The sequence below is a fragment of the Nomia melanderi genome, chromosome 9 (assembly GCF_051020985.1).
Source record: "Nomia melanderi isolate GNS246 chromosome 9, iyNomMela1, whole genome shotgun sequence".
NCBI classification, from domain to species: domain Eukaryota; kingdom Metazoa; phylum Arthropoda; class Insecta; order Hymenoptera; family Halictidae; genus Nomia; species Nomia melanderi.
Window position 1 is genome coordinate 6,257,505 of NC_135007.1, and position 15,676 is coordinate 6,273,180.

General features: G+C 45.2%; 1 protein-coding gene across 2 annotated transcripts in view; it reads right to left on the reverse strand.

Moving 5' to 3' along the window:
- The window catches only part of Dad (Daughters against dpp), a 73,595-nt gene extending 65,086 nt beyond the window's left edge, over positions 1-8,509 (reverse strand). Inside the window, exons 1-2 of one of the 2 annotated variants that reach the window (XM_076371031.1) lie at positions 5,378-8,509; positions 4,260-5,292 (exon numbers count right to left, since the gene is read on the reverse strand). In XM_076371031.1, coding sequence (XP_076227146.1) covers positions 4,260-5,208 — 949 coding nt within the window. In that variant the 5' untranslated portion in view covers positions 5,209-5,292; positions 5,378-8,509. Of the gene's footprint in view, positions 1-4,259 lie in introns of both variants that reach the window. The other variant, XM_076371030.1, reaches the window with a different exon arrangement.
- Positions 8,510-15,676: the final 7,167 nt, after the last annotated feature.

The following is a 15,676-nucleotide window of genomic DNA, read 5'->3' on the forward strand; positions in this document are numbered from 1 at the left end:
ACTAGGGTCGGGTGACAGAATGTGATCATAAAACATGCATTTGAAATACAATAGCTGTAAGATAAAAAATTCGTTTTTATCCACAAAGTACGTAGCGAAACCCGATATATGTGTAAATTCTGTGATATACCATTGCATAAAGGGAGCTGTTTCCAACAATATCATACTGTGAAACAATATTACTGTTTATTGTTTTGGTATATTATAAAATATATGTTATGTTGAACGTACATAAAATGACTAAATGGACAATACGACAAAAGTGCACTTTTTAAAAAAAATTTTTAATTTAACCTTGAATATCATAATTGTTTGCCCAAAAATATAGAAATTTATGACAATATCATAATAAAAGATTTTATTTAAGATAAGATGTTGAAAATTTTGTTTAATTATCACCAATAGTTCCGACGTTATAGCTATTTTACGTGAAATATAATTTCGCGCATGAATCTATCCCTGATTCCTTCTGTTTGCAATTATTGAAAAGATAACGTGATTCTCTGAGAAATTACCTAAGAAGTTGGCTCAGCAATACGCAAACACAATTGTAAATTAATAGAAATCTCAATAGGTGCAATCTTAGAGTCTACAGAAAAATTTCAAAAAGGCAATTTGACTTCTCCGTAGTTTTAATGTTACACTTACACACTTGTTGCATCTTCAGTTTAATTCAATAAAATATGATTATTTAGTTATAAAATCGAATGAAGGTCGTAAAATTAATCTCAGATCTTCTTTATGTAATATTTCAACAATTTTAACAAAAATGCTTGTGGTCGAATTTATGAATCTCTATGAATTTCTAGTGTGCAACCCGAAGGAAGGAGATGATCCATAAACGTTCGCTTCGCCTCGTTTTTGCGCAACCTGTACTCCACTCAAGTTGGGCAGCATTGGGTTAAATGATCGTCGGGGTTACGTAAAGACGCGTTTTGCTGGCGCCTCTCGTCCCGTGTCTCTCTCTTTCTCTTCCACCGTCGATAGGACGCGACAGTTTTTTGTGGTTGGATGTATGTCGCCAAGTGGGCAGTCTGAGACACTGCGGAGACCGATCGCATCGCGTAATTAAGACCTTATGAATATTCTCAGGTCTAATGCGAATGTACATATATGATCCCCTGATATTTATATTTCGAATTTCAATTGGAGAGAAGATAAATATTTATTTTCGTAGGCGTCAAATGACATTCCCGTGTTATGAAATTTGCTCGAATTTCTTCAAGAATCGATGTAGGAGAAAGGTAGAATATTTCCTTGAAAAAGAAACCATAAATCTTGGAAAGAAAGTCGGTGAAACGGGAACGACGGGTTCGGGTGATCTTCGATTCGAAAGATAATTGTACCTGCTGCGGGTTTTCTATGGAACACCATTCGAAGTTGTAAAAGGTGTTGCTACGGTGATGGGTCAACAGATACAACCTACCTGCCGACCTACGTTACTAATTCAAAAGGGAAAAGTCTGCCTGGTATATTTCAATTCTAATTTGACAACTCTGTTATATGACCATTAAATTTCTTTTGCAGATTTTCTTTGGACATTCTTAACTGATATTCGATTAGTCACTTCGATTAATTTCTGTCCTTCTATAAAATAGAAGTTTACTGTAATAGATGAATTAGTACATATATTGTGCATCTATACAGGAACGGAATTCTGATTTGTAAAGTCTTGGTACTTATCTATCGGAGACATGTACACCCACTTGTTAATGCTAAACGTGTCTTTAAATGTTGTATCGATTTATTATCAATGTACTTGTAGATATTCATATATTCAGAATATCTAAAAATCGTTTAAAAAAACGTAAAATGCAATAGGATTAGAAAATGAAACTGCATATTCGATAACTTTAGAGAAATAAAATGGGACTGCATTATTTTAATCTCAATTTCTTTCAATTCGTCGACAAAAGTGTGAATTTGCATAAACTTCCGCAATTCCACTAGTTATCCCATTACAGCTCGTTATCGCAGAACAGAGAGAATTAAATGTTTAACAAGCGTCTTCGAATTAATCATAAATAACGCTCATATTATTTCCAATATCTACTAAAATTTTCCAACGCCATTTAAATAATTAATCAAAATTTACGTTCAAACAAATCTATCTTAATGCTAAAACACAACCACGTCCCAATCCTGTAAAAGTACATGATTACAAATCCAACTGCTTCAATATATCTCATAAAATCCCATACAAAGTTTAAAATTCATCATAATTTAACGTAGGCCAACTTTGAAACATCAATTTCTAAGTGTGGTCAAGAAGTATCACCCACATTCAACTTACACCGCAACCAATGTGTTAACAAATGTCAATCGCGTTGCTAGAACAACGGTAAGTGAGAAAACATACGAAATTCTACAATAATTCATTACGGAAAAGCCACAGCAGTTAGGGGATGCCCGGCGCTAGAGCCGCGAAGTACGCGGATAGTAGACAATCCAGGCACGCGTATACCAAGCATTCATCTAAAGTAACCTAGACCAGCATGGACACTTTAACAAGAAGGTAATCCTCAACGGGTTTCGATAATAAATTACGGTTTCTACATTGACCCGGGACTTTAGGCTCGTTAGCGCGGTGCGTGCAGGTGACGATTAGCATTCGGTCGCCGGGTCCGTCGCCGGTTACGATATATACAGCGGGGGCCTTTCACGTCGCTAAATTATTCCCTCGCCACCGGATCGACGCCGGAGGTTCGACACCTCGAGGAGTAAACGACTGGCATGATTTAACCGGGGCCTGCCCCCTACTTCTCTGCCTCGTCAACTCCCCAGGCTGATTGCTGTTCTGTCCCACGTGCGTTTCTCCGATTCCGCGGCCGTGTTACCCACGGTTTCGACCTCTCTACCGATAAGTCGAGAAGAGTTTTACGCAGTGGCCGGTCGACGATTTACGATGTAATTGGGAACAGTCACCCCGGCCGGTGACAATAACCTATCATTGTTTTATGCACCGGCGGTTTCACTTGATCGGAATTCGATATTTACGATGTACCCACCACGGGATAATTTATGCGTGGATGACTTTATGGAACTGTTATTCCTGGAATTTACGAAGGCGACACCTGACGCATTGAGTCGTCTCGATAATGGAGCCCGCGCGCCGCTCGGCCGCAGGTATGCTCGAGAGTGCTGACCGACACCGCTGGTCCCGCTTCAGTTTCTAGCCGTTTGGGCTACTTGTCTGGTTAGACGCTCGCGATGTAATCGCGTGTTTTGCTCACAAGAAGATTTAGAGTTGTTATATAACGAATGTAGACTGATTCTTTTAGATAATGCACCTTTGTGCCTTTTTAAAATGGCGCTCGTAGGAAATGTTCCGAAAAGTCATGCTATCTTTACATTTGATGGTCGTATCAATTATATATAGGTGACACTATCTTTTGCCTAGACGTGAAAGTCCTTTTGTTTTGTTTTTGTAGTTTTTCTTTGGGAAAACTAAATTTCGTGAAATGTAAGAAAATTGAAAGAGTAATTACTAAATGATGCGTAACATCTGTGATAAGATAATTCGATCATTGTAGTGGATGTTTCTATAAACTTGGCGAAACGAGATTCGAAAATAAAATTTTGCTAATTAATTTGAAAATGATGTCCATTAACGACCGAAATAATTGGAATATTCGTACGGTCGAATTGAAATCTGTCACTTTCATTGCTGTATTATCGTTGTCTAACATTCCACCAGTGAATTTATCGCGTTATCGGCAGCACGGAATCAATTAACAGCTATTGAATGAAAAGTAATTTTTCCTTCCGGCTATCAAAAGATTCGTGTTATTAATTAAATACGAGGTGATTTAGATATTGCAAATTCTTGGGTCCGGAATATACACATCTATCTTGCATTCTGACTGATTCCTTTTTTCCCCGTATGTTTGCTGATCGTGCGTTATCTGTGCAAGGTATTTGCACTGCCAAATACATAGTACGTTACTCGAGATAAGAGTAAAATCGTGAGTAAAAGTACGTGAGAGAGTTTGAGCCGATGCTTAATAGTAACAGCTTCGGTGGAAATAATAATAAAAGAGTGCATAACAAAAAATTATATAACGATAAACGAATTTTGAAATTGTTTGACATATAGTTCAAACCATTTAGATAATTTATTATAAAAAGAAACTCTCCATGTCCCTTTAATTATACATTTTCCAAGCGGAACCATATGTTACAACGAATATAACCCTTTCATATCCTTAAAACATAAGGAAAAAGTACATGAAAGGAGAAACAATGAAATGTTTACTCACCGGGTTTGCAGAGCCGGCCCCAATGGTAAGGGTTGCAGCATATGTATACGGGGTCTTTAGCGGAATGACAGACAGGAAGTCTCTTGAGCTCGGACGAGTGAGTGAGATCCGGCCACCGCCAAATCTGGCAGCAGAGCAGGTGGGGATCGATCGGTGCATTGTCGAGCGACCCACGGATGGGTATCCTGTACCTGGGCTCCGGCCTGATCGGGCTGGTGTACGAGTCCTCCGCACCGGAGTGGTTCTGATCGTTGTCCTCGTCTTCGTCGTTCTCTAACGAGGGGGAACGATGATGTCTACGATGATGCCGATGATGGTAGTGATGGTGATGATTCGCGTGATGATAGTGGTGGTGATGATGGTGGTAATTGTATCGATGGGAACGATATTGTTGTTGCTGCTGCATCGGTTGTTGTTGGTCCATATCGTAGATATCGTCCTCGGGATGCTGTCGCGGCACGAGGACGCAAGGGCCGAGATCGGCACCGCAGCTCTCCACGGCGGTGAGCAACATCTCCAGCTGATTTTCCTTAAGCGACTTCAGAAGCTCCTTGCACCTCAACAAACGAACGGGATCCTCGTCATCGTCCTGGCTCTGATCACCGCCACAGCAACCTTGATGCAGTCTACTCGACGAGATACGGCCGCCACCACCGCCGCCGCCGCCACCGCCGCCACCTCCTCCTCCACCCCCGCCGCCACCCCTTCCTCCACCGGCTTCGCCGACTGCACCTCTTGACGATGCTCCGCGCGCTCCTCTAGTTGTTTGGCCTGTCGTAGTTGCCGTCACGTTGTTCGTGTCGTTGTCGGTGCTGCCGGTCGTGTTGTTTGCGCGATGAATACGTGACGAATCCTCTTGAGCTTCACACTCGGTTTCATGCTCTCCACGGACCTTGGCCTTTAGGAGACGTCTAGTGAGCGCCGTCCGTTTGCTCCAGAACATGAACATGAAACAGGATTTGCGGTACGCGCATTTGGGGGCCAGTACTTTTTAACGTAGCCGCGCGGAAAAATCAGAGATCAGACGGGAACCCTGGAACACGGCACCCGCGCGACAACACTCTTTCACCCTCCTCTTCACGGTGATCCTTTCTTGACGGGTACTTTTTTTCGCTTACCTTTTGCTCTTCGCTCGTCACCTTTGCGTTTATCGTCGTTCCCTCCTTTTTTCTCTCTTTTTACGTCTAGGGTTTCGTTCAGCTTGCTACTTGTTCACCGTTCTTCGTTAGCGACGCTACCACGGAAAAACGGGTGGAGAAGTATATACACGCCAGTCGGTTGTACACTGTCAAAAAGGAAACAAACACTGGCAAGCCGGGCGCGAGCGCTCCCCGGCCACGCACACGCACGACCGGGAGCGGGAGTCCACACGGACGAGAGGAACAACCGACGGCACCCGGCGACTTCTGACGAGGGCCGGCACACGCGAGTATATTTATTTATGCTCTCCTTGTATTTCGTGCACTTTGGATCGCGATCCCGAAATAGTGTGATATAGTTCCCTCGCCGCAGAAACCACACGTCCACCACGTCCAGGGTGTTCCTCTTCACTAGGGGCCTGGAACGATCGCGGTTGAACCAGCGTTTCGACCCTGTAGCGACTCGATTTCGCGCGCAAGATATATTCTCGCAAACGAGAAGAACGTGTCCGTGTTGCGGCGCGTTGTTCGACAGCAGGGTCGCATTAAGATTCACGTAGAACCTTAGACACTATTTACAATATCGTCTTCTTCAATTTGCTTTTTTCGGTAGAAAATGCGATCGACAATCACATGAGAGTACAAAATATTTTGATCCTGAAGCTGTTCACTTCTTCCTTTTCTTCTTTTTTCTCTGAGTACAAAGAAAACTGACCGGCGGTATCGTCGTAGGCCCTAGGCACGGTGCCTAATAGATCGACGCGGCCCTGTTTGGCAGAGTTACGCCGGATCAGAACGTAGAAGTAACGGTATATGTCTTTACCCTAGTGGGTCTTCGTACCGATATCTTTTTGCGTACGCGGTGAACAAGGTTAGGTCGGTTCCGTCTGCCGACCTTGAACTCTTATTTACCTATGGTGGCCAGCGTACACAGATACTGGTCGTTGGCCGAGTGGTCGACGCGGGTGGCGTGCGTTTGTGACGCGCTGCTACCGCCCGCTGATCGGCGTAGTACAATAAATCGCGCGACACCGATTCAACCGCGACGATCTCGATCGATCTCGCCGACTTGTCTCATCATTCGAGACCGATCACTTGTTTCTCTGGTTGAAGTGCGGTTGGATGTGTTAGGCACCAAGAAAACGTGGCGCCGTCACACGGAGTAGTGCGTTTCGAATCGGTGACACTAGTGTTGTCCAACGAACCGGCGTTGAAACGTGCTCGATGATGTGGTGGATAGGTCCGAACGCGCAACGCATAATACAAACAAGTGAGAAGAAGGCACGAAACGGTTTTTCGCGTGGACGTCGAAACAGGCTTCGTCAGTTCATTCGTTTCGTTCTGTCCGTGGATGTGTGGCGCACGGTGCAACGGTCGACGTCGAGGTTACGGACGCCGCGGCACTAATAGTATCACCGATACACTTTCTTATCCGTGGCTGGCTGGTAGGCTGGTCTGGATGGTACCAGCACGGATCGGTGGCGCTCCTCCTCGCACACGACACCGGTTCTTGACTTTTCCACACGACGGTTGTTATATGTATGTATATCGACAGGCGGCCGCGGTTGGTGCCTTAACCTCGCGACCCGGCATACAACCACGCAACACCGCGCACGCGAGCGGCGAACGCGCCCGCGTGTCTCTATATACGTGTATGTGTGCGCGCGCGCGACCGCAACTTGCTAGAGTATACGGTGCGTGCAACCTGTGTGCGGTGCGCGTGGTGTAATAGATTCACGATCAGAAATCGGTCTCGTGATAAATCTTGCTGTTCTTCGAGTTTTTTCGGTTCGCATTTAAGAGATCACTCTACTGGAGACGACAGTGTGCCACACCGGTTGATTAATGTCTTTTGAATCTCGGACATCTAGAGCCCCCGGTACACGAGGTTGGTGACGTTTTCGTTCTTGGTACTCCTTTGCCCGTGCCGTCGCCAATGCCGGTGCACCGGCGCCGCATAACAACAACAACAATAGTAACAATAATAACGACGACGATGACGACGACGACGACGAAGACGACAGCGACACTTTAACCTCAAATCCGAGATTGTCGCGTCGATCACTCCCCGTCATCCGTATACGCGTATCACCGAGTGACATTTTCCGCTTGCATCGTCTGTCTTTTCTCTTTCTTTCTTTCTCGCTCTCTCTCTCTCTCTCTCTCTCTCTCTCTCTCCCTCTCTCTCTGTACTTTTCTTTCTTTCTTTCCTTCTATCTATCTATCTGGTGTACTCCTTCTCACTGTTTTCTCACTGTTCACCGTAACACACTTGTCGCTCCGTCACCCATCGCCGTCGCCGGCCTGCGGGCTTATTCGCGCGAGGCGACCGCGAGGACGCGCACTGTCACATTCTTGAAATCGCTGCCCGGAGAGCGAGCGAGAACGCGTAGGAGACACTAAACGTCGAGGTAGTAGGGATAAACGCGAGACCAAAGACAAGACAGATAGACACAACGGTAGCGCAGGAGAGAGAGAGCGCGAGAGAGTGAGATACTGACTGTGTGAGTGAGTGTTCGCGAGCGCGCGCACCGCAAAATACACACCGAGGAAAAAGAGAGTAGGGGAGGACTAGCGCACACAGATCGGATATATAACTCGCGGAGGGCGAGAGAGGTCGAACGACAAGCGTAGAGCGCCTGCCTCTCGGTCGTGCACGTTTCGAATTTCGAAGCTCGTGCTCACGCGTGAAAGAAAAAGTATTTAAGAAAAGGTAAGAACGTTTTAAATGTACCCGGTGTACCCACGGTCAGGCTGTTCCCGCACGACTTTTTCGCCGCGGATGTCACGCTCCGTGTTATACTCTTTTTCTCTGAACGCTTTCAAATTCTTCCGCTGGCGGTTCTCTCTCGTCAACCGCGCACAGATGTACTGACGTCGTCGCTATGACGGGGCAAACTGTTGCGAGAACGGCTGAGGCGATCTCACGGCCGTAACACACGACTCGACTCGGCTCCGCTCGACGACGCGACTGGTACGCACGAGGTCTCCGTCATGAGCGCACACACCGATTTCCACCGCCTCTTCCTCCACCTCCTCGTTGCCGCCGTCGCTCGTCCCGTCCCGTCCGTCTCGTCTCGGCGCGCCGATACACCGACCACAGCATACTAAACACACAAGGGAGATTGTTAAACATGGCCGTCGTCCCCGCCGCGCCAGCGCTTCCGACGTTCGCCGCACGCGGCGCCACCGGTGCCAACCGCTCGCAGGCACCCGTGAATCTACACGGTTGTTGAGAGTATCTTGGATCTCTTGTGCTTTTGAAAATTACCGTGTTACTCCTTTCCCTTCGTGTAATCATCCGCGTCCGTAAAATGTATCATGCATATTAGGAGGATGGAGCAAATACCATCATCTTTAAAAATATTCTAGCATAAAGAAATTTGACTTGCTGGAGTTTCTGTCGGGGAATCGGTTAAATTTTGGTTGCTCGTGTATCCTTTCTCATTTCGGTCTTCTGTTCGTGGACCAAAAAAACTTTTTGTTGGGTCTTCAAGTAATGTTGATGAATTCTTTTTCTCGAACACATTTTTCAAATTTTTTATTCCTTCCGAATAAACTGATCAGTACGTTGAATCAATATTACAGAAGGATTCTATAGGAAACCCTTGTTATGCGAATTGATCATAGATCTATAGGTTTATTGTATGACTGAAATACGTCTTGGAGTGCTGGGTGAGTGGAAAAAGCAGGAGGCGGCGATGATTAGGTTTTTTTTACAAGCAAGTGATCGCCCGCTTGCATAAATTTTATCTATTATTTTGCAATGAGAACGGTGGGAATGACTGCGGGGGGAAGTTAGTCCAGGGAGAAAGGGGGCAAAGTATAAGGTGGACTCGTTTGAAGTCGGGGGCGTCAACCAGTCGGCCGCGGTTACTCGAGCGGCCGGGCAGATTGACGCCAGCGCCTCTGAGTAGCGCCAGCGCCAGTCACCGGCAAGTATTCCACCCGGAGGGTCAACATTCCAAGACGAATTTCAGTCATGATAACTCTCGCGAGAGCGATGTGCCTGTTTGCCGTGTCATCGGGCTGCATCTTCAAAAAATGTTAACAAAGAATTGACGGGAAAGAATTTTCCTGTCTTCCTCTTTGTTTTCTAGACCACGCTTGTCACATTGTCCTGAATAGGTTTCGTAAATTCTTACGGTTTATAAGAAATTATTAATTTGAAGTGTCCACTAAAATAACTAAGATATCGAAACACTTATAATAATATTACTACTTGTAAGGCTGCTAATTATTTAACTTTTCTAAAACTGATTTAAGATTCGCTCTCATAAAGTACGTTTAAAATTTCAATAAAATACCGCCAGGTCTCCTCTTTTGAAATTAAATAAACGAAAGTTATAAACCGAATGGTTATAAGTTACGATCGTGAAGCGTGAACCCACAAAATCTCTGATTTTTATTTCTTTCCCGAGACAGAGAGTTAGAGAAAGAGAGAGAAAGACAGAAAAATCAACATGCATTTGAGCTGGACCATACCTTTGAAATGGGGGTATAAATAGCAAAGGAATTCGAAAGACTAGGAGGAATCTGGAATGGCACAATGCATTATAAATTCCGAATATAATCTCCCCTTAGACGTTCGATTACTGAATCTTTCCTTCCGTTGCGTTGAGTCACTTTCCGTCTCCTCGTTTGAATAATTGTATTACCCCGTTAGTTTGTCGGTGGCTGATGATGGAATCTTGCGTCGTGCGGAAGGAAAGGAGGAAAAAGAATGTCTACGATGAAGGAAGATTTCGTCCGTGCTGAATTATCTGCGCATTCGTTACTTGTTTCTGGATAGATAAGGGAATTTGAATCGATATCGCGCCGCTGGAAGATTGTGTATATATATAAATCAGTGTCTTGACGCATTAAAGTACACTCTCATTTTTTTGTCTTCGCCGGCGTTGTGTTCATTTTCTTTCGCGACGTCTAGACGCGTTATTTCACCGTCGGAACCCGCTCCGAAATGATATAGAATTTAGGAAGTTATTTAGTTATGTATGTCTGGCGTCCTGAGCTGGCTAGTAATCAGGCGCCTGGCCTCCGCAAACTGTCCGTCGTTCTCTCCCCGTCTCTCTCGCTCTTACGCCCCCCCCCCCTCGATCTCTGCCGGCGCGTCACCTTCTTTCTCTCTTTCCCTCCATCCTGTTTGCTCTGATTTCGTCTCGTTCCATCGTTCGTTCATTCGGTAAAGCCCGGTAAATTCTCCAGGGCCGTCCACGTTCTCGGTGCCTCGGTGTCTTGGTCCAATTAAGTGTTCATCAGGATGCCCTTCGCTCAACTTGTATATTGTAGTATACAGGGTGTTCCGCGAGGAACGCCGTGTTCCGGCGCCACGAAAATTTCCGAAAAACTGAGCCGAGCGTGCAGGATAAAATTTAATCGATGATTTGTAAGTTGTAGTTGATCGGGGGGAACGAGAATTCTCAAATGTTCAATTAGCTAAATGCTTCTCCAAGTTTCAACGCTGAACTCGTTTAAAGTGGAAAACGAATAATTTATACAAAAATGTTTAAATCGTTAGAAACGTTCGATTTTTACTGTACTTCATTTGCAAATTGAAATCCAATTTCCTTCCGAACTTCCTCGACGATCATAGGTAAAATATGTCACTGACAGTGCATTTATAATGACTATAATATAGAGGCGGTTGTAGATGATATCGATTCAAATTATACACGATATTTACTTCCACCGATACCGATCAGAAACTTCTCCAAGAACCGAAGTCTCGAATTTGATTAGCTGAACAGCGAAATTTATTCTAAACGTCCCAAGACAGTCTGGGCAGAGTTCCATCACTCTGCCGTATTGTTTACTCATAAATAATTCCATCATTATATACCCATAACCATTAATTCATCACAGCTACTAAAAATCGTCATCGTAAAAAGCGGAATTAAACGCGAATTACTTTCTTCAAATTTAATAACCCATTAAAATATCATACTGGCAGTTTACACGTGTTCCGCTGCCATATAAAGGCGTCACAAGAATATGCGTAAAATAAAGCAGAAATATAGGCGTTGCTCGACCGAACGCTGTCCGAGGAGGATCGTGCGCTCGCGCGCGCGTGCGCGTTTTACGATATAATTAACATTCCTAAACAAACAAAAACGCATCGGCAGGATTTGAGAATTTCGGGGCCTTGTCTCTCCCGGACCTCCCCCTACCTTAGATTATACGTTCGTCTCCCGGGCCCGGGGAAATTCTCGAAATTACAAACCGTGGCGAATACCCATTTCGTAACCCGGCTCGCGCGAGCGCAGGACCAGAACAGGTCGCGCGGACACGCACCGCCACTGCACTTTTGCTTCGTTCTATTTCCAAACGCGAAAATTATTCGCGTTCCATGCACTACCGGTGCCGCCGGTGCGTGGCGCCGTTCTTGACGTATCGCGCCGATGTCCCGGTAGTCGAACCGCCGAACGGAGACAGCGGAAACGCGCGATGAACAAACAGAACGATTAATTCCGCGTCTCCGACTTGTTGCAACGGCACGATACTCTGCTCGTTATCTGCCGATCAAATTATTACGACACCTTCGACGCCGAGGATCAATGGCGTCGTGCGAACGAAGATTCGCAATCGAAGATAGTTAACTCCGTGGCAAACGATTCTTTAATGCGGAATACCCGGCCAGTCTTTCTTTTTTTATCATATCGCGCGCGGAGCGAAAACGCGATACTCTTCTTTGAACGGCTCTCGAAACTCCGACGGCGCCGCTGTCAACGCTCCAAATTCCGACCGCAACGACGAGAGCGATCACCGTCGTTCTTCGAAGCGGCTACTCACGATTGCGCTATAATTCATCTTCCGCGAACCGCGGAGGCATTTCAGGCTATTCCTGGTCCAGCGGTGGCCGTCTTTCGATGGACCCCCGATGAACCGGGACGTTGGCTTTGAAACGTCCGTCGAAATGGCCAATCATTGGAATTTCTGACCGCTAGAATGCCATCGGAATGGGTACACCGGCATCATGGCGGTGGGCACTTGAAATATTCTTTTGACTGCGGTACGCTAAATGGAACAACAAATATTTTGTTGTTGATCCGTTGAACAGTAAAGACGAACGCGTAGAACCTTTAATAAATCGTATTTCCTTGAAGTGTTCTTTTAAGGCTAGATGAAGGTAAGAAACTTTTTAGCGGGTCCGCGCAAGTGTCATAAGCGAGTGGCATCAACATAAACAGCAGATTTATAGTTGAATACCGGCAGCAGGTTCATCAATACAAGTCGACGCATAAGCGCCGAGTAAACAGTACGAATTTAAAGTCGCCGGGAGAGTGGGGAGGGTGTGTCGGTAAACCTCGGTTCCGAATAACAATGGCCAGCGCTGACCGGGCTGAATAATTCAACAGCATAATTAATATTAACCGGCTTTCCGTGTCCAGTTCCTTAGACCCGGCTTGTCTAGCCGGAGCCACCTGTCGCGTCGCCGAGTTTTCACGCGTTTATGGAAATTCGAAAGTCTTAACGACATCCGTTCGCGAATGGAAAAACCCGGTTTGTCCCCCGCCGGTAGACACGCACGGAGCCCATGCTCACCGGACCGTGTGTAATCGTCTACATCGGCTGGCGCCTATCCCTACTTAATTCTTTGTCGTAAAATAAGGTGGGACATTTATTTTTCCGGTCGGGGCCGCTTTTAGAAACTCGCATCCCCCGAGAACAGAACCCGCGCTACGTCCCTCGCTTTCGATCTTCCCGCCGGCGTAGCGTCGCGCCGAATCCGAACGACCGTTAATTCGCACCTGAGACTGGATCCGGCGCGGGGGAGAGAGGACCTCGGTGTCCGTGGGAAATAAAATCGTTCGCGTCGCTTTTATTCGGCGATCGAATGGATCGGTGTTTAAGCTTCGTCGGGCCCATTATACACGCGTGTGACCGTTGCGTCGTGTTTCCTCGTCCCTCGCCTCCCTCTCTCTCCGCCATGATCCTCGTCCGACGAATTCGGTTCTCTCGACCTTGTATCCGGCGTTTTTTACATGCCGGACGCGAAACCGCCGACGACCGGAAGAGTCTACTTCGGAGCTGACTGGTATCGGCGGCCGTGTCGAGCACCTGCGGCCACGCGTTGCGACGGCCCTGTGTAAAAGCAGCGACGAGGACGACGTGGCCCGATGGGTGGGAGAGGTATGATGGGACAGGTGCGGCTCGTAACTTCCTGGATAATATCGGCCGGTCCGGACGCGCGACCGGCGCTAACGCTGACGCTTACGTTAGCGGTGGCGCCACTCGGATCCACGCCGTAGGCGCCTGTCCGTCCCGTTCCTGCCCCTCGTCCCGTGCGGCTCCGCGCTCACCCTCTTCCTGGTCTCTCCTCTTCACTCCTTCGCTCTTTCAACCGCGCTCTCGCCCATCGTCCCGTCCCTCCGCGGGCTATATCGCGCACGAATGCCATCTACTAGCGATGAGACCAATGCGCGAGGTATTCGGATGCAGCAAAGTATGCTTCAAATGACTGCTTTTTTTTCGACACATCTTACCACCCGAAATAACGAGCTAGACGCGCGTAGAAGCGCGCGTCTTGAGCCAAAATATTCAACTACCGGAGCCGGACTCGTTGAAGATTTTATACGGCCGTCTAGTGACGCAACCAGACGCCGGTTTTTAATCGCGTTTGTCGTTTATTTGCGTCGATCGGAGAATTTTATGGTTATTAGTTATTCATTGATCTACCGCGAGACAGCGAGCGGTATGTAATTCGATAATGACGACGATTTGGCGGAGGTGGACGGTTTTGGGGATATGGGCGTGACCTGTTTGCTAGTTCTGAAGTTGAAATTGGAAAGAAAAATTGATAAATATGTGTTAATATATAGCGTACCGTTTATGACGTATTTCATCGTGGTAATAATGATTTAGAGAAGAGAAGAAGATGAAAAATATTGTAATGTACTCAGTGTTTTATTATTGATCACAGTGTTTTATTATTGCTGATTCACCGTTATTTTAGTAATGTTAGTTATGAGAATTCTGTAAAAATTGAAGCAGTGAACTGTTTTATTAGAATATGAAAAATTATTGTACATGTAACGAATAACGAAACGTTTCAGTACGGTAGTGTATCATGCTTGATACATTGTTTCATAGCCGCGAGGATAAAATTCCCATCGCTGTACACATGTCGCCGTTCTTACGTGTCCTCTGCCGCTTCCCAGACGATCGCACGATGTTGCTAGCAAAACCAGCACCATCTTTATTCATGCATACTGGGTAGTTGACGAGAGGCGAGACGCCGTGGAGAGCACGCATGACCGAGGCGCATGCATATGAAATCGTGCACATCGACATGGGGAATTTAATATTTGAAAGGAGGCTTCATCGGCCGCATTTGAAGCCGAGGTGCCGTTGGAATTATTTAAAGCCATGATTTTCGAAGCAACACACGCTGCGCGCTGACGCTCGGCTTGCAGGGGCCATTTTACGTGCGGCTCATTTCTAGTCAAACGGACATTGTGAACGCGATGTCTGACATTATGACCGATTTGAAATAGAATATAGCTTTTTTGAATTATCAAAACTATATGAATTGCTGTTTAAAAATGATAGTCATGGATATTGAATTTAATGATGACAATTTTGATTAGTCTGGAAAATTATTAATTTATACTAAATAAATTGCTAAATATAGCCTGAATTTTTTAACTAATTCCTAAGAAAGCAATTTCTTTAGGAATAAAATAATAAATGGTGTTTAGATTTGACAATTTCGAAGACAACTAAATTTAGCAAATTCTAGGAATATATTTTGAAAGTTAATTTCTTTGAATAAGTTTTAAAGTGAATTTAGTAAAATTATTTAGTACTTTCTAAACCAGTATACATACTATGTACTTAGAAAAACTTCTGCATATCGACTTTCTTCTATACTACTGGATCATAAGCAATGAATCGCTTTCGTTCAACATCATTTATCAGAATGTGCCTTGTGTATACACAAGATGAACGCGGCGCAATGTCAATGTTACTGTCATGATAATGTCGAAGGTTTCGATGCGTATCTGCATACATTCATGCGCAGATCATGGATATAAATAACGTAACGTGGTAACGTAAATAACGTAATTTTACAAGCCAGAGGCTAAAGTCTTTTATATCAATCGAACTTCATTATTGAATAATTAATTCTGCTTAATAGAAGCATGCAAAAAACAGTTACATGCAAGTTTCAATTAAAATATTTTAATATTATTTTATAAATGTTATATTTTATTATTATTTTATAAATGTTATTAGCTTTGACTGAAAGTTTCGTTAGATTTTCCAATTCATTTTCGT